Source organism: Myripristis murdjan, chromosome 4, assembly GCF_902150065.1.
Source record: "Myripristis murdjan chromosome 4, fMyrMur1.1, whole genome shotgun sequence".
Classification (NCBI taxonomy): domain Eukaryota; kingdom Metazoa; phylum Chordata; class Actinopteri; order Holocentriformes; family Holocentridae; genus Myripristis; species Myripristis murdjan.
Window position 1 is genome coordinate 29,702,475 of NC_043983.1, and position 22,339 is coordinate 29,724,813.

Here is a 22,339-nt window from a genome sequence, read left to right on the forward strand (position 1 = left end):
CGTCTGGTCCTCGTCCTCTGCTCTCTCTCTCTCTATCTCTCTCTGTCTTTCTCCACTCTACTTTTTCTCCTCTCCTTCCCTGCTTCAGCCTTCCTCTCCCCCCTGGGATGGACAGTATGGGGTCAGTTTTATATCACACTCTTGTCCGATTTGTGGACGGTAACTGTAATGTTTCTGGTTGTGTAATTAGGAAAATGGTTCACGAGTTCAAGAGCTCTGTGGGAAAGACGGTGGTTTTAGCAGTGCAGTCACTTCGGGGCAGGTATCTTGTTTAAATTGAAAATACTCTCTCATTGTTCGATCTTGTTAGTCGGCGGCGTTCAAGGCGTAACATTCAAGGTGTTATTTTTAGCAAGGTGTTTTACAGTGCATCCGCTTTTCGCAGGTTGCTTTATTTCTCAAATGGATTTTCCAGGAGACTTTAGAGAAAAACGTGTGTGAGCTCGTTCCCGTCAGCTGTGGACTTTAAATGCATTTCAGGAAGTGATAGCGTTGTAAGCAAGACCAAGAGAGCGAGGGTTATACCAGAGCTCCAGCGGAAAGGAAAAAGTCCTGGCTCTTTGATGCTGGCATTTACAATTGATATATTTTTTTTATGTTTTTCTGCATAATACTCCGCTGTAACTGCACTTGAAATATCTCCATACATCATGTTCTCTGCATTTGGCCAGTTATCTGCAATAATAAGAAAGAAAATGACCACCTAACAATAAAATGAGCACAGGAACGCAGGGTGCATTTGAGATACACTGGTGATGTTTTCTGGTGTTTCAACAATCACGTGACAAATCCTGCACAACATCTGCGAAAGTGCAGATTTTTCTCCTTTCTCTTCATCTTTGTGCCGTCAGTTTTCATTTTGCCACGCGTAAAGTGGCAGTCGCTCTCATTTTGCTTCTCGTTTAAGTGAACAAACAACGCGGTGCGCTTATTTACTCGTTTTCATGTTTCTTGTTTCACATTTTCAACGATTTCACTGCAAAAAGCCAAAATCTTACCAAGATTATTTGTCTTATTTCAAGTCAAAAATGTCTTATTCCTAGTCAAAATATCTCATTACACTTAAAATAAGACATGATCACCTCAGAAGTAACTTGTTTTTAGACAATTTTCTCTTGTTTCAAGTGAAAATTTGTTTGAAACAAGTGAAAATTTGCTTGTTTCATTGGCAAAATTTGTTTCTTGTTTCTAGCTAATTTTCACTTATTTCAAGTGAATTTTCACTTTTTCCACTGGCAAATTTTGCCAATGAAACAAGCCAATTTTCACTTGTTTCAAGTGAATTTTCACTTGAAACAAGTGAAAATTGTCTAAAAACAAGTTACGTCTGAGGTGATCATGTCTTATTTTAAGTGTAATGAGATATTATGACTAGAAATAAGACATTTTTGACTTGAAATAAGACAAATAATCTTGGTAAGATTTTGCGTTTTTGCAGTGTTTGTGACTCATTGCGAACCGCGCGGTGTCTCTGTGTAAACGTGCGCCCACGTGTTCAAACAGAGATGGCTCACCTGCAGCTTTTCTGGGTCACCTGGTTAAAAAAAAAAAAAAAAGATACGGGCAAATTTAATCCTTAGCACTTGTTTCTGCCAACATCCCGCCCACTTTCCTCTGTGTTTACTCCTGGATTTCTCTCCCTCCGTCCTCTCCTGTCCTTACTTGACCTGCCTGTCTGCCTGTCTATCTGTCTGTCTGCCTGATTGTCCATATTTTTCCCTCCAGAGGACACACACACGCTGGGTGTCCATCCCGCCGTCAAGGAGAGATGCTTCTCTCAGGTCCAAGGATATTATGGCTCCTCTCTTTTGGTGTTTTTTTGGAGAATACTGTACCATCATAATTGAATCACACTTTTTTCTAAGTGGAGCGGTGACACCTCAGCCGTCTAATGGGGTCTAAAAGCTCAAGAGAGGACCGGAGGGGAAATATTAGAGCCGCCGCAGCAGTAAGAGAAGTTGAATTAGTGCTGTGTCATGGTGTGTGTGTGTGTGTGTGTGTGTGTGTGTGTGTGAGACATTGTTCTCTCACTTCACTAACAACAGGAGGCATGGCTAGGTTTAAGATAGGTGTGAAAGACATTAGTGTCAGTATATCACTGTCAAATGAATTTTGCGCTTCATTAGTGTAATTATCATAAACAGATGAGAGCATGGTGGAGACGACTGGCAGTCAAATGAGTCAAAATGAAGACGTCCTGTTGCTTTCTTGTAGGATCTTACTAGTAGTTGTTAGTTCGACTGCAGGGCTTGGTGATAAGGTGTGGAGTTCGGATCAGGTCACATATTTTTGTCTGAGCCCGACCCGAACTCGACAGCCATTCTTCTCGAGCCTGAGATTTTGCTGGGTTACATTTACCACCTGACATAGCCTACGTGTTGCCTTCAGCGTCATCACGTAAACTCCAGCACTAAACAGGAAGTTGCCCAGAACAGACAGTCGGTCCATCATTTTTACTTTTATTCACTCTGGAGTTTAACTCAACTAACACTGAAGTTTTTTGTCCCAACCCGGTCTGACCTGGGCTCAGGCAAAATAAATTATAAAATTAGTGTTCATCCCATCGAGCCAAATGCTAACGTTATGTGTGATGTCAAACAAAAGGTATTCCTTAAAAATGCATCATGCCTAATTTTGTCGGTTTTGAAGTAAAATTGCCTTGTTATGAACCGTTTTGTGTGATTCCAAAATCATTACGTTGTCAGTATCTGTTTCCACTGAAAGGCAGCAGACGATACTGAATAATTAATAACAAGTCCGGCGGAAAAAAACAGTCTCACCGTTTGTTTTGGAGTGTGAAGACAGGGGAACAGAGGGTATCTGAGGCAGAGGAGGAGGAGGAGGGCGAGGACAGGTTGGCGTTGTTAATGGGGCTTCTGTTTTCCCTCGGGATGGCGGGGTCAGAGCGGCAGGCGGAGGCTGACAGGGACGAGACAGATGCTGACTGATGTTTTCAAGTCGCAATTCAAAGCCATTCGCCCGCTGCTCGTTTAAGGAAGGGGTTATCCGATCGGGCACAGGTGCACGTTCAGGGCGGGGTGTGTCGGCCACGCTGAGATCCAATCAGAAAATGAAGTCGGAAAATATCATGACGCAGTTTGAACGCAGCCTGATGAGCGTCCCGTCCCGGTGTAGAAGGAAGATTAGGGCCTTGATAAAAGCCCCGATGAGTCAGAAGGTGCCTTATTAAGCTCATCCTGCGGTGCCTCATCACCGTGAGACGGACCCCCTGCCCTCGCCGCCAGAGCCCACCCACTTTAATCATTCATGTCATAATGAAGCCATCTAAAAAATGAATGATTGCCCTACCTTTTCCAAGCATGTGTGTGTGTGTGTGTGTGTGTGCATGCATGAGAAAGAGAGAGCGAGAGTGATAGTCACAGCATGTGGTGACCTGCATAAAAAAGGAATCACTCCCCCCACAGATGCAGTTTAAATTAAGTTGGCAGGTAAACCCACCCCTGAGAGAGGCTTGAACCCCGCAAGGCTCCTCTGATCGTGTGTGTGTGTGTGTATGTGTGTGTGTGTGGCTTTCATGCCACCTATAATACGATCGGCCCGGCTTTACGCTAATGCTTTTTTCTGGACGCACACGCACTGAAATGCTGCACCAGTCAAGTGTAGAGCCCTAATTTAACACATCACTGATAATGACCATGTCTAGCCTCTGTATTTGAGTGTGTGTGTGTGTGTGTGTGTGTGTGTGTGTGTGTGTGTGTCAGGTCATTCATCCTCTCATCCCTGCAGTCATCTCTCAAATATTCTCTCCTTCCCGCTCACGCCGCTCGCTCTGTTGCACTGGAACAACATCACACCCTCTTCCTCTCTGATCTGCACGCCACATTTTGGAGAGGAGAATATAAAGGTGTGTGTGTGTGTGTGTGTGCGCGCTCCTTCTCGGTGACAGAAGTGGGTTACCCTCAGCTAAGAACAAAGTTCAGGGTTTGGCACTTTGATGGGCGATGCCCGCGCCGAGCCAAGCTAATTACAGGCCTCACGCTGGCTGCCTGGCAGAGAGGCGCTGAAGTCGCTCCGCCGCCGCCTCCGAGGGGGGGGGAGGGGAGCCGATTGGGCCAATTAGCAGTTCCACATGATGAAAGCCATAATCATAATTGAATCATGTTGAATCGTTATTCCTAATTAAGATAAAAGTTGTCTGTGAACGAGTCCCCCCCCTGTAGTGAGGAGAAGTGGCACGGAGCAGAAAAACTGTTTGGGATTGAGCCGTTTGAGGCGTCTGGCTTCCGTCGTGAGCAGCAACACTTTCATTAAACACCTGAAACATGAGGCGGCACAAGAGCAGCTACAAGCCTGGATGAATGATTAAACACGGCGCAGCAGACCAAGGCAGGCGAGTTCTGTTGAAGGATGAAAGGGAAAGTTACCCACCGTCTTCTGTTTTTTATTATTATTTCATTTCTCCTTGTACATTTGTTCCCGCTTCTCTGCACTCCCAAACAGAAAGGCTGTGGATGACGGCCAGTTTTCCCTAAAAAAATGAACGTCCCTCTTGAGTTTTGTTTGGTGAAAGGTCAACAACATCTTAGCCGGCTCATTTGTCACCATCGCACATGAGTTCATTTGTTACGTCAGCATATTCTCCACAGCGGAAATGAGGTCAGATAAATCAGTCAGTCAAGTGCTAAGGGGGTGGACTGACATATCAGTGCCAGATTATGTTCAAACCAATCGTTCAAACCTTTATTTAAGCCTCGGAAATCATCACCTCATTTGCACTGATGTCGAGATACAGAGAAAAACGTCAAATCAAACAATTCAAAAGACAAAAATACTCAAGGAAATCAGTTGCACGCTGAGCTGAAGCAGTTTGATGTTGTGGTCTTGAGTTGTTTGGGGGTTGTGCAGCTTTAAGCAACAAAATCTGTTATTTCTACCGTTTAAAATTGGCTTTTGAGTATAATTCAACTGTAAATTAGCAGCACAGTAAAACTAAACATCGTATTAAGGCATTTCATTCAGGACTGTCTGAAAAGCATCTATACTGCATTTATTTATGCAAAAATGCACTTTGGTATTGGAAAGTGCATGGACCATTATGGCTGGAAGATCTCAGATATGGATATTAAAAAAATAATAATAAAAAAAAATGCATCCCTAATCTTGATAGCTCTGGTGAGGAACTAAAAAATACAAAAGTCAACATTTAGATTTAAAAAAGCGTGCTCATAAAATCCCAGGTTTCTCTCTTGGCTGGTGATGAGACCTCGGGGGGTTTCAGAGCGTCTCCTCAGTCGTGCGGCGGTGAGTTTTTGTGTTCCTGTCGGTGCTGAAACGTCGTTTGAATGCCGCTCAGTCCATCAACAGTGAGAGTGCATCGCACATTAAATCACTGTCATGTCTTAGCGTGAGCACATTCAAATTAAAGGGGTTTGAGTGTCGCAGCTGCATAAATTAACTGAATAATCTGAAAAGATAAAAACGTGTTCATGTTGTAAATAAGAGGAGAAAGAGCAGTTTTGCCACACACACACACACACACACACACACACACACGGCCTTGAATAGCAAACTCCATTAAGTTTGACTTGCAAAACTCCTTAATTAACAGGAAATCTCAGCTCCTTGGTGTTTTTGTGTTCTGTTTTACAGGAAAACCTCAGCTCGTTGATATTTTTTCTCCCTTTAACAGTTTAATTAATATTTGCGAACATGAAAAACATGAAAAAACAGAACTGCTCTGTTTCATTTTTCCGCCAGAAAACAGACCCGTTTAGCCCGCAAAATAATCCTCTTAGGTTCTGTCTCAGTTTTGTACAAGCCGAGTCTCTTATTCGCCGTCGCCGGGGTTTCTCCTCTGTCGTCGTCCTCTTGTAGAAACGTCCGGATTAAACCGTCCAAGAGCGTCCGAGGCAGGAGGTGCGCCTCTGAACGATTTTTCCCGTCTTCGTGTTGTGTTGCAGGAGATTGCGTTATTATTTCAGACGATTCGGTCGAGCCGCCCCCTCCCGGCACACGAGTGGGAGTGAAAAAGTGCACTCTGACTTTGTGCCGGCGATGGCGACCACCTGGCTGTCTTTCTCTTTCTTTCTTTCTTTTTTTTCTTTCTTTCTCTCCACAGTAAACATCTTCTTTTCGCTGCTCATTTTCTCGTCTCGCTCTCTTTTTGTCCTCATTGTGCCGTGGCTGCCGGGTAGCTCTGGGAAGGCACTAATTACGTCTAATGAGCTTACGCTAATGTGACAACAAAAAGAAGCAGCACCTGTGAGGTTTCATTATTGTAACTGGAGGGAAAACGCACAACGAGCGGGGCGCGGGAACTCGATGGAAAATGAGTTTAAGAAGAGAGGGAGCAGAGTCACTTCAGTTTTAAAGGGATACTCCAACATTTTTTGGAAAAGATGTGCGTTTCAAATCCACGTGATCCGCTGTGTGAATAAGACAGCTTTGGAGTTGCCGTAAGGTTTATTTTTTCACTTTGACGGAGCCAGGCTAACGACTCCCATAGACTTTAAGTCTTTATGCTAAGCTAACATGAAATGCTACCCATAGGAACTGAACCAGTGGACGTACAGAGGTGAAAATGGTATCAAACATCTTGTCTCAGTCTGGGGAAATCGGAAAAAGAGGATTTTGCCCAAAACGGTGGCGTATCCCTTTAAGATTTTAGACGCAAATTGGATCATGCTTTTTTAATAATTCCTCATGGCTATGAGCCGCTATAAAATAATCATCTTTCGGAAGAGTGGCGTTCGATATTCCTTTGGAAGTGAGGTCTTCACCATCTTTATCTGCCTCTCCTATTTGTTTTGTCTTTTTTCTTTTCTTTTCTTTTCCTGTCTTGTTCTGTTTTCTTCTGTCTTTTTCCTGATGATGTCCACTTATTCTGTGACTCTAATACCTCATATTGTTTTTCACTCGTAGTGTTTTATTGTTTTGTCACTTTTTTGCACCAAAATAAAAAAAAAGGAGATATGACACAAAACAAACTAAAATTGAACAACTAAATTACATCATTGCTTTTAATCCAGTTAGGATCATGAGGTCTGCACGGGGCCGCGCGCTGAGCTCGGTCCTCCCAGCGCCGCCTCGCTCTCCTCCTCCTCCTCTACCTGGACCCACAATCCTTTCTCTTTTCTCTCCTGTTCGTCCTCAGCAGCTCCAGAAGAAAGAAAGAAAACAGCCTCATTTCAGTGTTAATGAACAATGATCATTACAGATGGAGTCCTCCAGGCGTGCTTGTAATTAAAAATAAAAACAACATGCCTCGCACGCACACACACTCACACACACACACACACACACACACACACACAGGAGTCGTGCTCCTCCAGAACTAAACCAACAGGCCCCGGGAGCTCTCTGGAGTGAACTTCTCCTCGACTTTATTATTCGCCCCGATTACAACTTTGCTTCCCCTTTTTTCCAGTTAATTATCCCTCTTTTGTTGGTCTTAACTCTATATGTACAGCCATAAAAATTTAATATCCCTCACTTTGATTGGTCAGTTTAAAAGAGAATGTCTGACAGTCCGGCTGGAGACTGCACACAGAAGATGTATGAAATATGCAAAAGGCTCCATGAAGCCGGTCTCTGCGAAATACGAGCCCAACAGGAGAAGAGCAAGGCGATTTGAAAGAAGAAAGAAAAAAAAAAAATTCTCTCCCTGTAAATTTTAAGCTACGTTCGGAAAGATTTTCATGGTGAATTTCACCCGTTTCATCAGCCGGAGCAGGGTAACTCACCGTGGTGAGGAGCCAGAAACAGTTAAAGTTAAAACCTAAATTTAAAAAAAAAAAAATCTGAAAAGTCGCTTGAGGTGTAGTTCGGGAAAACGGCCATGTAAAAATCCCAGATGACTCCAGAAAAATATAAAAAAAATAAATAAAAAAAAAAAACACCTTTTTTATTTGGCAACTGCATATTAGAGTTAGAGTTTATTTGCACAAAGGGAACATTAAAAGGCACAACCAAGTGTAAGAAGAGCAGTTATGAACAAATTATGCAGGTGAGATAAAACGCCGAGAGGGGCTCATGAGCTTAATGATTAATAATGAAATAATGTATGCAGATCATACAGGGAGAAATAAGACAAACATTATCTTTTATGCAAGCATCATGGATAATGGTTAGAGAGAGCAACATGGAATGGAGGTTTAGAGCAAACTGCAAAATGAAAGTGGCAAAGATTTTCAAAATAAAGGGAAAAAATCCACTGGTCTTATCCGTCTAAATCACAGGGTCCCATGTGCACCGGTGAAATCTCGACGTCAGGTTTGGTGGGGAATCATCACACACAAGAAGACAAGTGACAAAAATTAAAAAAAAAAAAAAAAAAAAAAAGTCAGATCTTCCGCCTTCTCGTATTTTGAAGCATGGCAGCCCGGCCGGCTTGGTAAACACAAAACGCCGCTGTGTGCCGCTCCACATGGTTTCCTGGGTGTCGAAATTGCCAAACACAGCCACGGCGATATTTTTTTCAGAGAGAAGAGTCCGTGCCGTTCTTTATCATTCAGCCCGCTGAGAGGAAGAGAGGAGGGGAAGGGAAGGGAAGGAAAGAAAGAAGGAAGGAGAGACGAAATGCAAGGCAGCGAGGGCCAGGAGATTCAGAGTTGGCTCAGGGGCAGTCAGGTAGAGAAGTGGCCATAAATAGTCATGATAAATCACATCTGTGTGTCTGAGTGTGTGTGTGTGTGTGTGTGTGTGTGTGTGTGTGTGTGTGTGTGAGCCAGAGAGAGAGACCTGGGCTCAGCTCCAGTCAGTAGGGAGGATTCCCCCTTTGCAGGAACATGGGCTCTTGGAAAAAGATGGATAGATAGAGAGAGAGAGAGAGAGAGAGAGATGGATGGATGGATAGAAAGGGCATCAAGAACCGCCACAGGGAAGTTATATTATAATTTGTACATTCGGCCTTTGCATCTATTCCATATATACATTCTCTATTCTGTAGATATAGTGCAGGTATATTTCATTATACATATAGTCTATGCAAAGGTTTATAGATATTCTGCAGATAAATTTTATTTACTAATATTTTTTTTACTCTTATTTGGTATGCAAAGGCTTTTTCTTTTTTCTTATAGTCTTTGTATTGAGCTACTTTAATTATTTTTGTTCGTTTTAACCCTTTGATGCATGAATTATGAAAGCCTGAGTCCAGATTTTTTTTTTCTCATGTGTTTTTACACTTCTCAGGGCATGAATGTTTCTGTGAGTCTCCATACTTCTTTCAGGATGCAGGACTGGTATTACCATGTCATTCTACTAGTATTAACATGTTTTCAGCAACAAGAACTGACAGTCTCTGCATAAACCTCAATGGAGGAGAGCACTCTAACAGCTGATATGCAGTTCCGCCATAGAAACCATTGCATTTAGGAGAAAATGACTTTTAAACAGCTGTCCACTGTAGTGACCGCTGTGCACCAGAGGGTTAATTATTTTCTAAAGATGTATATTTATCTCCTCTAGAGTTGATGGGTAGATTTTATGCACCAGTGTTCCTGTGTAATGTCTGGACAACCTCCTGCTGTAACACAAGAGCTTTCCAATTATTTATTTATGCAGACAGATAGATTATCAGAGACTGAAATCCAAGATATAACATGTACCGTGATGAACCGTGGTGAAAATGTGCAAAAGTGTCAGATTTAACCGTCACCGTTACTGTTTTTGATTGATTGCTTTTCACAGACTGTCAGCGTCAGCCAGGCAGTTCCTCTGATTCTTCCCTCTCTGTTTAACTTGCTAATAGCTTTCACTTCACGTGTGTTATGAATAGATTCAGGCAGTAATCCACAATTGATGATTGCAATATTTTTCCATTAAAATACGGCACTATTCAGTCTTATTATTTCATAGATTATTGTTAAATCCCAAAGCTTGGAGTCGGGCGCCCCGGTGGCTGACACGGCACAATACATGTAGGCTGTTTGCTGCATGTCATCTCTTCTCTCTAACCATCAAATAAAGCAGAAATGCCCCAAAAAAAGTAAAGAAAAAAAAGTTTAGAGTCACCGGGGCGGCAGATAAGAGTGTAGCTTTAAAAAAAATAAGGCTTGAGAGACGGCCTCATATCACCTGGATCCCACAGTCAGCACCGCGAGAGCCAATTTTGGTGTGTGTGTGTGTGTGTATAACCTCACCGAACAGGAAACTCCAGCACCGATGAGAGCACAAATATTCCAACGTCTGATATTACCGGCTCTCGAGTGTTGTGTGTCTGCAGGCTGCGCTCGCCCATTTACACATGATGACACGTTCACTCGCTGGCTGCATCAGCTGGACTCTGAGTCACACGCCCCGATGTGTTTCCTTCATCTGAGTCCAGCAGAGGGTTTGATAAGTTCCCGTTTAGGAAACACTCCTGTAATGTCTTCTCAGCTGAGGCCCATCTGTACTCATGTCAGTTGTGTGTTGTGTATTAGTTGTTATCATTATTATTATTATTATTATTTCAAGGCAGCCAGCTCATAGCACAGATATTTTAAAGGCAGAAATGAATGGGATTTTCCTAATAAATAATGTAGACTCATACAAAAATAATCCCTCTCAGTCATCATGCGTGAGCCACCAGAAGTGTGTGTTGGTGTGTGTGTGTGTCTGCCTGGAGTTTCTTGTTCTGCTGCTTGTTGGCCTTTGGGAGCGGCGGTGTGTCGCTCCCAGCCAATAAGAGCGCACGTTGCCAGATCAAGAAGAAACTACAAAAATTGTGGACCATTACCTGTGATTTTTTTTTTTTTTTCATTCCGTCGCCATCCTAGGAAACAAAAACTCACAAACCTTGAACTCACAAACCTTGAATGTTGTGTGAATGTTGAACTGACAGATGCTATTCATTCTGCATTTGAGTTGTGAATTTCAATGCGAAACACGGTGAAATGAGGTCAGTGTGCATTAGTAATTAACATTTCCAGCATTTCAATAATAGGATCAAAAACTCTGACACTTCTGGGTCATGATATCTGTGATTTTTAACGTTGATATCGCCCTGGAAGGCTCAGTAACCGGGTGGAAATCTTTTGTCCTTCCCCTCTTGTGCCCTTCACCAAGGCCTTAACAGGAAACCATGCAGCGGTTACAAAGTAAGATCTGTCCATTACCTCTCCATTAGGAGTTACAGTCAGGAGGAACATAGGGCCCTATTGTCTTGAGTGGGATCAATACGGATGTTTTATTGCCCGTGCAATGTGATAGCATCGATCTCCAGGTGACTCGGTGACCTTGACGTCCAGCCGATGCACACCGGTGACCTTGACGCGCACCGAGAACACGAGGAAAATTAAGTCTCGGAGCCCCCGGAGTGAAGCGCCCGCCGCTTTTATCGCAGCGCTGAGGGACGCCTTCGCGCGGGCCCTCCTCCTGCCGCTCGGATGTGTCGCTGAATGCACAAACACACCCGCACGTCTCATCATCTTCATAATAATTATGTTCACCGCGAGTCCTGCGGTGCCGCCTCTCGGCATCTCTCTCCTCCCGCTGTAACCGATTTGAAATTTGATGGCTTCTGTGAATAAGCGTCTGCATACTGTATTTCATCCCTTTTCATCTCTTCCACCTACCTTCTCTCTCTCTCTCTTCTCTCTCTCTCTGTCTCTCTCTAAATTCCTCTGAATGCCCTCTGTATGGTGTTGATTCATAATATTGGATCACATTTCCAGTGGCCTTGGGCTAATGTCCTTTTGTGCATTTTGCGGCTGCGACGGTAAGTGAAATACGCGCGTGTGTGTGTGTGTGTGTGTGTGTGTGCAAAGTGAAGTCAAGGTTACCTGTTCCGGCCCGATCCCGGCGCTTCGTCTGATTTCCAATGGAGATTTTTCATTTCCATTTATGTGGCCAGGAAAACGTATCTGTCTGAGTTATTGCTGCAGGCTGCGCTCCCAGCCATTACCCCCCTTGACTTGTCCCCTCCTAGAAGCCATTATGGACCGGCAACATTTCTCTGATTGAGCAGAAAAGGACTCGGCGGAGTGTGTGCCATCTGGTCGCAATGTGCTGAGCATCCTGATTTTAAATACAATACAATACAAACAAGGCTTTTCTGTTGTTTTTTTTTTTCTTTTTTTCCTGTAAATGCTGCTCTTGTATTTGTGTGCATGGGGACCTGCTGTTTTAGAGCTAAGATTATCTGAAATCTAAGACACTTCTATGTCTCACTTAAATGCTTTCCGAGAAACATTTCTCTCCAAGAGGTAAGACACTCTGTCTTCTAAAGTGGACAATTACCTGAGTCTTTTTTTTTTTTCTGTTGTTTTTCTGCTCTTTCTGTTTGCTACATTTTGGCCCATCTCTCCATCATCTTCTGTGCATGTGTCATGCCCATTGCTTATTTTAATATCTTATATATCACAGCATGATGTGCAGTGTGTTTGCTTGTTAAGTGGGTGTACCGCTCTGCCATATGGATCCCATATGTTCTCTGTGTTCTCATGAAATCCCCCTGAACTGTATCCTGATGATGCAACGCCGAGTGATGTTGTGCAAAGCTGCAAAGACACATGGGATTTATGAGAAATATGTTCCCTTGTGCATTTTCATCCGTACCGTAAACATCTTGTTTTATTTTTTTTTGTAAAGCCTGATATGTCTGCCTTGGTTCAACATGTGCTCCCTCAAAATCAGATGTGCCTGTGTCTTGAGGGAAATGATGCCTTCACTTACCTCTCTCTCTCTCTCTCTCTCTGTGTCTTCTCCCAGTTGATCAGAGCATGTTTGAGAACTCCATCGCCCAGCAGCAGAGCCCTCAGAGCTCCAGGCCGGGCCAGCCTTTGGCCCGACGCACCCAGGGCACGGCTAACCCTAACCTGGGCGGGGGCTCCGTGGACTCCCCGTCCTCTGGAGGCCAGCAGAGGCTGAAAAACGCCATTAACCTGGGCAAGGCGGTCGGGGCAAAGGTCAGTGCTGCTGCAGACCATGTGTGCTTTAAGTATACACACCATCACATGTCGAGCTGCGTGGAGCACGTGGAGGGAGTCAAGTTTCAGCGAGCTGTCATGTCAGAGGCAACAGACATTCACCAGCTACTGTCACACTTAAGGCCAGGAGATTCGGCTGAAATCAGTCTCATGACACTCAGTAGGAGTTTTTCCCAAGGAAGTAATGATAGGTGTGATGTACAAAAAAAAAAGTTCAAGTAATATTCCTTTAAAACGTTTCATGCTTAATTTTGTCTGTTTTAAAATACTTCTGCTGAAAGACAAAGACCATTTTGAATTATGGCTCAGCCCTAATACACACTGACTGTCCAGTTTCACTCAGAAAATTATGTGCACAACAGCTAGTGCACCTCTATATGCACATTTCATACATACTGCATTCCCCTAATATAAAAGCAAAAAGTGCCTGTGTGACTTTACGTATTTAACTTTCTGTCTTTTCTTTCTTTTTTTCTGTTTGTTTGTCTGTTTGTTTCTTCTTTGTCTTTCTTTTTTTTCTTTCTGTCAGGTCAACGATCTGCTGAGGAGGAAGGAGCCCAGTCACCTCGGAGACATCGGCGTCACCGAGGTGAACAAGAACGTGGGAGCTGTGTGGAGCTGCATGGACCAGCTCAGCCAGAGCACCGCCAACAGGTATACACACACACACACACACACACACACACATCTTACCACACTTGTTATGACCTTCAGCTGACGACATTCCTTGACTCTTAACCTCTACATGCCTTGCCTTAACCCTTACCTTAACCTAAATTTAATCCTAATTCTAATCCTGACCCTAAACCCAAATCCTAATCCTGAACTCCCCCCATGTAGAAGTGAGTCTGGCCAAAATGAAAGCTCTTTGTGATAATGTCCTTATTTTGAAGGTCTAAATCTCCTCAGAAGAGTCGAACGGCCTCCAGAATGCTGAGACAATGTGAAGCTCCAGCTATTTAAAAATTAATACGTATTTTTTTGTTTTGTTTTGTTTTGTTTTGAGAGAGCGAGAGACTCTGAAAGCTGTCAATAATCATGAACGAGGATGAGAAGGAAAAGAAGAAGAAGAGAAAGGTTTTTATATAGGACTTAAAATTCTTCACAAAAAGAAAGAAAAACACAGATATAATTAAAGAATACAAAGAAGAAAAGACTGCAAGAACACACGAGTGCAGCCTTGAGACATAAAAAACCGACCAGACAGACGGAGCTCCTGGAAGGCCACTGGATCACAATATGTGAGGCCGCTTTTAATTCATTGTCAATAAATGGTAAAAAAATATATATATATATATAAAGAAATAGTGAAGGAGAAGGAACGGCAGCTACGGCACTTTAACACAGAGGATGTAGAGATGAGAGCGGCTCCTTGGAGAAATTTTTAAACTAAAAAACAAAAATCCAAGGTAACTTTTTTTGTGTTGTTGTTGTTGTTGTGTTTGTGGTTTTGGTTGTGAGACTTTGCAAAAGCAGAACTGCACAAGGCTAGATTTTTATTCTGCAGGTTGTCCGTTCGTGCCTGCATGAAAATCTTCATACACAGAAAGTGACAAATAGAAACAATAAGGAGTGTGAAGTTTACCGGCATCGTGTTCTTAGATTTGGGCTCATGAAAGGATGTGTATTTATTTTTCAAACCAAATCACGCAGAATATTTGATTCCTGTATTTTCAACACAGTCAACCTGGGCAGTGTCGTTCTTTTCAGCCTCGAAAACCACAGTTCAGTGGCGTGTGTCTGTTTGTTTGTTTGTTTTTTTTTATTTCAAACACATTTTGAACAACCACTGTTTATTGCTGTTTGGAACTACTTTTTCCAGTAAACGCAGTACATGCCGAACATTCATAACCCTCCACAAAGCGATAGAAAGTTGTAACTTAGTCGAGCCAACAATGCCACTGTTTACAAGGTAATATAGCATCAAAAATGCTCAGTAAAACCAGACAGTGCAGGTAGTATTTTTTTTATTTTATTTTATTGCACATTTTTGACTCTGCTGTGAGTTTTCTGTTTTTTCCTTTTTTTTTTTTTTTTTTTTTTTGCGAGGCTGAAATGAGTTCCCAGGTATACGGTGTTGCAGGAGAGCAGTAAGTTTCTCCTCGCCAAAGCCGGCAGTTACACACAGTCATAAATAATGGGTATCAACATGGGCATCAGCGTTCGGTTGAAAAACACCAAACCTATCCTTTACTTCTCAAATAGTTTCCGTGGCTACCATTTGGGACCACCGACGAGTGAAATTGCAAGTTGCAGGTTTGAAAATGTGTGAAATGGCCTCTTTGGGGAGTGTTTTGGTCAGGAAAAGAGGTCAAGGTGACAGACTGGATGACGGATGGGCTTTCTGATACCAAAAAAAAAAAAAAAAAAAAAAAAAAAAGTTATACAAGAGCTTTTAAAAAAAAAAAAAAAAAAAAACGCAGCAGCACATTTCAGCAATTGTTATTGTGTAAAAAGATTGGATGCACTTCAAAACAGTTTTGTTCGACTTTTTTCTTTTTATCCTTTTCAGTCTTTTAGACAAGAGTGTGAACTCACCGTTTCAGCTAACAACCTGCTCTTGACAAAGGCTGTTAGCCGAAACGTCGACTTTATTGTAGTAGGCTCTGAGAAGATAAAAGACGAACAAAATTGTTTTGAAGTGCATCCATCTTCTTTTATATTTATATATATATATATACACTCCTGATCAAAATCTTAAGACCAGTTGAGAAATTGCAAGAATTTACATTTTGCACTGTTGGATCTTAAAAAGGTTCAAAGTAGAGCTTCAAAATGCAAAAAGAAGAAATGGGAGTGAGACAAAAAAAAAAAAAAAATTGGAGTAAGCAATTTATTGCAAACAACCATTAAACTGAAATAGGCTGTTCATCAGCTGATCAAAAGTTTAAGACCACAGCCTTTAAAAGCCCAAATCTTGGCAAAAATGTGGATTCAGTGTCATTTTCTGTCAGGTATCCACACGGTCATGACCTCCTGATGGCAAAGGCAAAAAAGCTTTCTTGGTAAGCTCTACTTAGAACCTTCTTAAGATCCAACAGTGCAAAATGTAAATTCTTGCAATTTCTCAACTGGTCTTAAGATTTTGAACAGGAGTGTATATATATACATGTATGCAGGCGTGCAGCAGAGGGTCTGGGTCGAGGCGTACACAGCGAGCCACCGGGACGCCCGGGCATCCGTCTTTCCACATGCTTGGACTGATTTCAGTTTGCAGCCACTTTGCTTCATATGCAGAAGTTGCTCTTGCAGCTCCTCTTTCTATAGCAATTATTATTATAAGTGACCAAACAGGGGGAAAAAAAAATACTTTTAAACTTCTCAGAGTGCCGTGGATTGCAGACTGCAGCCTCATTACCGAATCCCAAACTCGTCATGAATACTTAAAGTCAGCTCAGGCCGCCCCCAAACCAATTAGCAGGCTTATGACCCGAAGGTCGCCAGTTTGATTCCCCGCACAGATTTGGACCGTTTGGCTGCCCTTTGACCTCCCTGATGAAATAACGGTGTGTGTGGGGCTGCAGGATTTATGTGATTATGTATTATGTTTGTCTGTAGGAGGGATATGTGAGAGCACAGCTTCCTGTTCCCTGCACATAATGATACAGACATTATCTCATTGTTGGCAAAAAAAAAAAAAAAAAAATTACAATACCTGCTCTGAGAAAAACTCTGTCTCTCACTGTGTAATAACCACCGGGTCAAAAAAATGTGAATAATTCAAGAGGATTTTTTTTTTTTTGAAAATTGTGGAGGTTTTAAATTAATGATGACACATAAAAGGCTGCCTTGTTAGACTCCTGAAATTGAATAAGACAGGTTTTTCAGTATGAACTTCTCACCTTTCTCACACAGCCAAAACGGAATTGGCTTTTAATTATGCCTGTCTGTTCATTATTTTCTCACACACACACACACACACACACACACACACACACACACACATACACACACAGAGTCTATGCCAGTTTGGTGCGGTAATACCCTGTGAGTTGTTCCGCTCCACAGCAGCATTGATCCGCTGTCTCCCTGACTGGAGATCAGTCAAATGAAAGTCATTTCTCACCGGTTCTGCTCTCATTTATCTCTATTTACTGGACTGTGAACTGATTTTATTTAATTTAGCAGCAACAGGTTGGAGTGTGTTTTTGGTTTGAGCGTGCATGTGTGTGTGTGTGTCTGTGTGCTTGTGAAGCTTGTAGGCGTTTAGGTGACTAAGAAAAGGGAAAGTCTCTCATCCTGCATGTGTTTGTGTGTGTGTTTTATGTGTGTGTGTGTGTGAGTGATACCAAAGAGCCGCTCTCCACTGTTGTAAAGTGCTGTTATGTGGCTGCACACACGGCACTGAGCGCCATTGACGCACTGTGAGTGTCGATGCTCATCGTCAGAGTTAAGGAGTTCAGGCTGTGATGCACCGTTTGCAAACGCCCCGAAACCTTTTCTTCCGTTTTTGCGCGCCGAGAATTCACCGAATAAACGAGCGCAGAGCAGGTCAGCGCTCGTTGTTGTTGTTATTGTTGTTGTTGTTGCACGCTCTCCAGCTGGAAAACGTGGAAATTAAATCCACAATAGCTCACAAGCGCCGCTGACAATCATTTAACACGGCAGGCTGTGACGGTGTTACATCCTCAGCAGGATCAAAGAGGAACACGACGTTAGCTGATGTGAACGTTTGAGGATTTAACCTGTTAAAAGTTCCCGTGAAATAAACATGAACTCCCGTTCCTCTTGCTTCCTAGAAAATCGGTGTATCTTTAAAGAGACGGGGTGTTTTCATCCTTTTTTTTTTTTTTTTTTTTGCAGTTTTATATGATGAACTGCTTGTCTGAACAACACAGCTGAGACGTTTAAATGAAAGATGAGGGCGAGGAAATAATTGAGGTAATTTGTTTTCCGGCGCTCCTCTTGCACCTAGAATCTCACACGCGCTGCCCCGGAGACTTTGATTCATTATAAATGAGCCCCGCTGGCTGCTGATTGGCTGGTGGGATCGGTGGCCCCGCCCTCCTGCCTCGCATTAACAATGCTTTCAATGGAGAATACCCTCTTGTGTGTCGTGCTTTTGGGTTAGGATTCATCTTACTGGTCCTTGGAAAACTCTAAATGATTGGTTGATTTTTGAACTGGGGCCACCTCTGATTGGCCTGTTTTTCTTGTCACATTTTTTCCTATAAGTTGATGAAAAAGCAAGTATCAGCACCGTCTCTTATTATCATTTAGAGCAGGGATGAACGTTTTTCAAGCCAAGGACCCCCAGACTGACCAAGTGATGGAGCAGGGACCCCCTTCGATTGTATAAAACTGGGTTTTCTATTAAACTGGGCCTAGTGACATGCATAAATTTACCTTGTTATTGTGCATTCAATACTGAGCTATTCCAATAGTACACAGGTTTATTTATTCAAGTTTTTATTTTAAACGTGCAAGGTAAAGTGACAACAAAAGGTAAAGTGGAAACAAAAATAAGTGATGGCCTGTTAGTGCCGCTGCCATGAATAAACACATCTGTAACACTGCAAAACAATACTGAACTATTAAAATAATTAAGAGATTGATGTTTTTTTTAAATTTTTTTTAAATATATACAAGTTTTAAAAAATATATAAAAAATTGTCTAATCAGCCAAAAATAAATAAATAAATAAATAAATAAATAAAAATTCACATTACAAGAGACATATTGTCTAACTTTATTAACTTTATTACTGCAAGTTAGATAGTGTGCATGATCTCCACAGCCCTCTACTACACACCTGACTCATGGAACAGGGGTGTGAAGTTTCCTTTTGAGATGAATAACTCCACTCAACCCAACTTTTTGAAAAAAAAAAATCCCACAACTCCTCCCATCCCGTTAAAAATAAAACTTGTGTATTCTGACTGATATTCTGATAGTTGGTAGTTGAAGTTTTTGAAATCGTCCCTCTTCACATTACGTCCAGCCCCGCATCCTGTTACACCAGGAGACAGCCGACATAACTCAAGGAAGGAAGGTGTTGTTTATTTCACAGTGGAAAAAGTGCCACAAACCGAAAAAAGTCAAACAATCTAATGCTCTAAAGTGACAAAACTTCCTTTATCAGGAAAAAAAAAAACTTACAGCAGTTACAGATGCCTCTACAAGCCGCTTGAGTTGTGGGGCGAGTTGACTTGGACAGATCAGTCTTGCGGAGGAGTGGCGGTGAAAACGAGAGACTTACGGTCCGTCAGGAAGCCGTAAAGGTTACTGCCACCGATATTTCAGAAATGGCAGTTCAACAAGGAGCAAATGAAAATACCACAGGCCCTTTAGACACACACACACACACACACACAAGCCTGAAAAGTTGTTAACTCATTCCCGAGTAATTACTAGTTGGCTCGGCTCTGGATCGATAAAGCGAGGTAATGTTGTGCCGTTTATATCCTCATACGGCGCGGGAACGCGTCTGGAAACTGAATTGTGGCCGTGTTCTCATGAGTGCCTGTCACCCGCCGTGAAAGATCATGCAGCGGTAATAACAAGTCTCTGCTTATCGCTATGGTGATAAGAACATCGTTACCATGGTAATGCGCTGTCACTCCGGGAAACAGATTGAGAAAGGAGGTGATGTTTTTTGTAAACACTGTATCACTCAGCGTCCGCAGAAGAAGACGCTATTACCACGATAACAGCTCTCTCTCTCTCTCTCTCCGTCTGTCTTGTGCTTTCTCTCCCTGTTTTCTCCTCCTTGCTCCCTCCATCCCTCCAACTCTCCCTCTACCTCCTCTCCTCCAGCCACATCTCCCTGGACTCCTTCCCCCGGCTGGACCCGCCGCCTCCCACGGGGAAGAAGCGCCTCCCGCGGGCGCTGAAGACCACCCAGGACATGATGATCTCCTCCGACCCCGTGGTCACCTCTCCGGAAACCGCCGACTCCGCGTCCTTCCTCTCCTCGCCCGACAAGGCGCCGCTCCTCGACAGAGAGGAGCCGGCCAACGGTGAGGAGCTGCGGAGCGAGAAGGAGGAGGAGGAGCCGGAGCAAAACAAGGCGGAGGCGACAGAAGGGCCCGAGCAGACCGAGAGGAACCTCACGGGGAGCCACGGGAAGACGGATGGAGTGACAGGCGAAGGAGAGGATGACGCAGAGGAGAAGAGCGTGGAGGAACGCCAGCTCCAGCTCCAGCTCTCCGTCCCGGACCTGATCCACAAGGACCCCCCGCTGCTGGAGCCCAGAGCCAAAACCTGCGAGGCCTGGCAGAGGGCGTCCGGGCCGGACTCCAGGCTGGCCTCCACGCCCTGCCACGGTAAAGCCGCCTACCGCATCAGCCTGGGCGAGGAGGTGCTGCTGGAGAACGGCGCCCCCTGCAGGAAAAACGCCGGGGTGAGCGCCGAGGACGCAGAACCCCACCCGGACCTGCTTTCGTTTGAGTAGCAAGCCGGGGAGATTTACCAGAGCAGTATATTTCAAGTATCTGAGAAAAAAAAAGAAAAAAAAAAAGGAACTTAGGAAGCGCTTGGTTTAACTTTCTCCTCTCATTTCTGCTCAAGAGGCCGCTGAAGTGCCTGTCATGTTAATTGAAACGCACTGCAATAAGTAGATAAAATATTCACAGCCAATTTTGAATGCATAATCTGCTCTGCTCCGTGGTAAAGCAGAGGCTGATTTAGAGAAGCCCTGATGACCCTTCACGTCTTTTTTCCCCTCCCCTCTCTCTCTCTCTCTCTCTCTTTCTTCCTTTCTTTCTGCAGAACATAGAGGTTCTGCTCCCAAATTGGCTGAAGTCTCTTTACACATTACAGTGAATTTTTTAAGCTATTATTGAAAGGAAACACTTCCAGCCGGCATGAAAAAAAAAAGTAAGAAATACATACCAGGGCAGAGGCCGGATCTCTGATCTTGATCCTGGCAGCTTTGTCGAAGCACAGACAGGTTAAAAGAAAAAAAAAAAAAGAAAAAAGAAAGAAAGAAAAAGAAAAGGTTTTGGCCCCGGTGGTAAAAATCTGTCTCCCTTATCTATCAAGCCTCTCTGAGTGAGACAGCTTGATCGTCATGATAGGAGAGGCACAGGCGAGGATGCTTGAGAGAGAAATGCCACGGGTCTTTTGTCATCTCAGCACATCAGCAGGTCGCTTGAATTTTTAACACTTTACTAAAAACATACAGCTGTAAAGATTTTTTTTTTTTTTTTTTTTTTTTTTTGTCATTTATTTTCTATTTGAGGCTCCACAAACAGGCTTGCAACATGTCACATCTGCTCTGTAAACGTAAGAAAATTGAGTAAAATGTCAGATTGTGATGAAATATCGCTGTAAATGGGTTGAAAATGTAATCGTGCTCCAGACCGAATCATTGCAAATAATGCAATACATTGTCACTGTACGATCAGAAATTATTGTATTTATTCACTGTTAATTGTAGTAACATTTTCAGTTATTGCAATGTCCGCTTAAGATGTTATTATACAGTCGAGACATTAGATTGGTTAATAGTTAGTGTTACATTTTCAACCTGTTTCGGGGGATGTTTTCTGATGTTTTTATTCAAAGTTATCATGCTAAATGCCAGTGGCTGCATTATTGGCTGCCACAATGAGGCTCATTAGAAACTGGAAGCATCACGAGCTGTTATCCACTGGGAGGCGTTTTTTTTTTCAGTGTGTTTTATAATAACCGTGTCACCAGAATTTTCATCCGTCTTAATTTCATTTTTCACACTCGTGCGCCGCTCCAACCGTGACGGCATCGATTCCACGTGGAAGTTTCTTTTTAAAGGGAATGCAGACTCGGAAAAGGGGAGAAGGGGAGCGGAGGGGAGAGCCTGAGAGAGTGCGGATGTGTTACAGATGGTTTGATCCGGGGCGGGGGGGCGATTCACTTCCAGTTCAGTCGGTTGCAAAATGGAAAGCCAATGGAAAGCTAGAGCGACTAGAGGAACTAGAGCGACATGAAAACCAAAAATAAACCAAAATATGAGTTTGTTTGTTTTTTCGTTTATCTTTGTAAGTTGTAAGAAGTTGTCTCAGTGAAGTTTAAAGTAATTTGCGACCTCTAGAAGACCAGTAGGAGTCGTGCTGCCTTTGATTGTGCTGGAAAGTTGGAAAAAAAACAATTTGCCACCCGGACATGTCCAACAGAACGGCCCCTTCAAATCAAAATTCCCACCAGGAACAACGGATCGACATCACAGTAAAACTGGTGTGATGCTGCTGAACAGTGCCTTAATTTATACTTTATAAAACTTTATTTTAGCAGATATGAGTTTTATGTGTTGTGTGAAAAGGTACTGCAGCAACAAGTAATGGGATTTATTATTAGCACAATTGAATGCAGCATGAAAACAACAACAACAACAACAGCAGCAGCAGCTCCCTCTGCTTCCACCTCCTCCGTCCCCCTGGAGCTCCGGAGGCCTGAAACTGACCAACAGGAAAGAGGCACAACTGTGAGCCTTTTTAATCTCCAAGCATATAGTATATATAATTTTTTTTTTTTTTTTTTTTTTTTAC

At 43.0% G+C, this 22,339-nt stretch overlaps 1 protein-coding gene across 1 annotated transcript in view; it reads left to right on the top strand.

The window, feature by feature from the left end:
* Nucleotides 1-20,894, top strand: part of LOC115357733 (carboxyl-terminal PDZ ligand of neuronal nitric oxide synthase protein-like) — a 239,933-nt gene extending 219,039 nt beyond the window's left edge. The window contains exons 11-13 of the mRNA XM_030049379.1: nt 12,655-12,851; nt 13,402-13,526; nt 19,629-20,894. Coding sequence (XP_029905239.1) covers nt 12,655-12,851; nt 13,402-13,526; nt 19,629-20,265 — 959 coding nt within the window. The 3' untranslated portion in view covers nt 20,266-20,894. The remainder of the gene's footprint in view (nt 1-12,654; nt 12,852-13,401; nt 13,527-19,628) is intronic.
* Nucleotides 20,895-22,339: the final 1,445 nt, after the last annotated feature.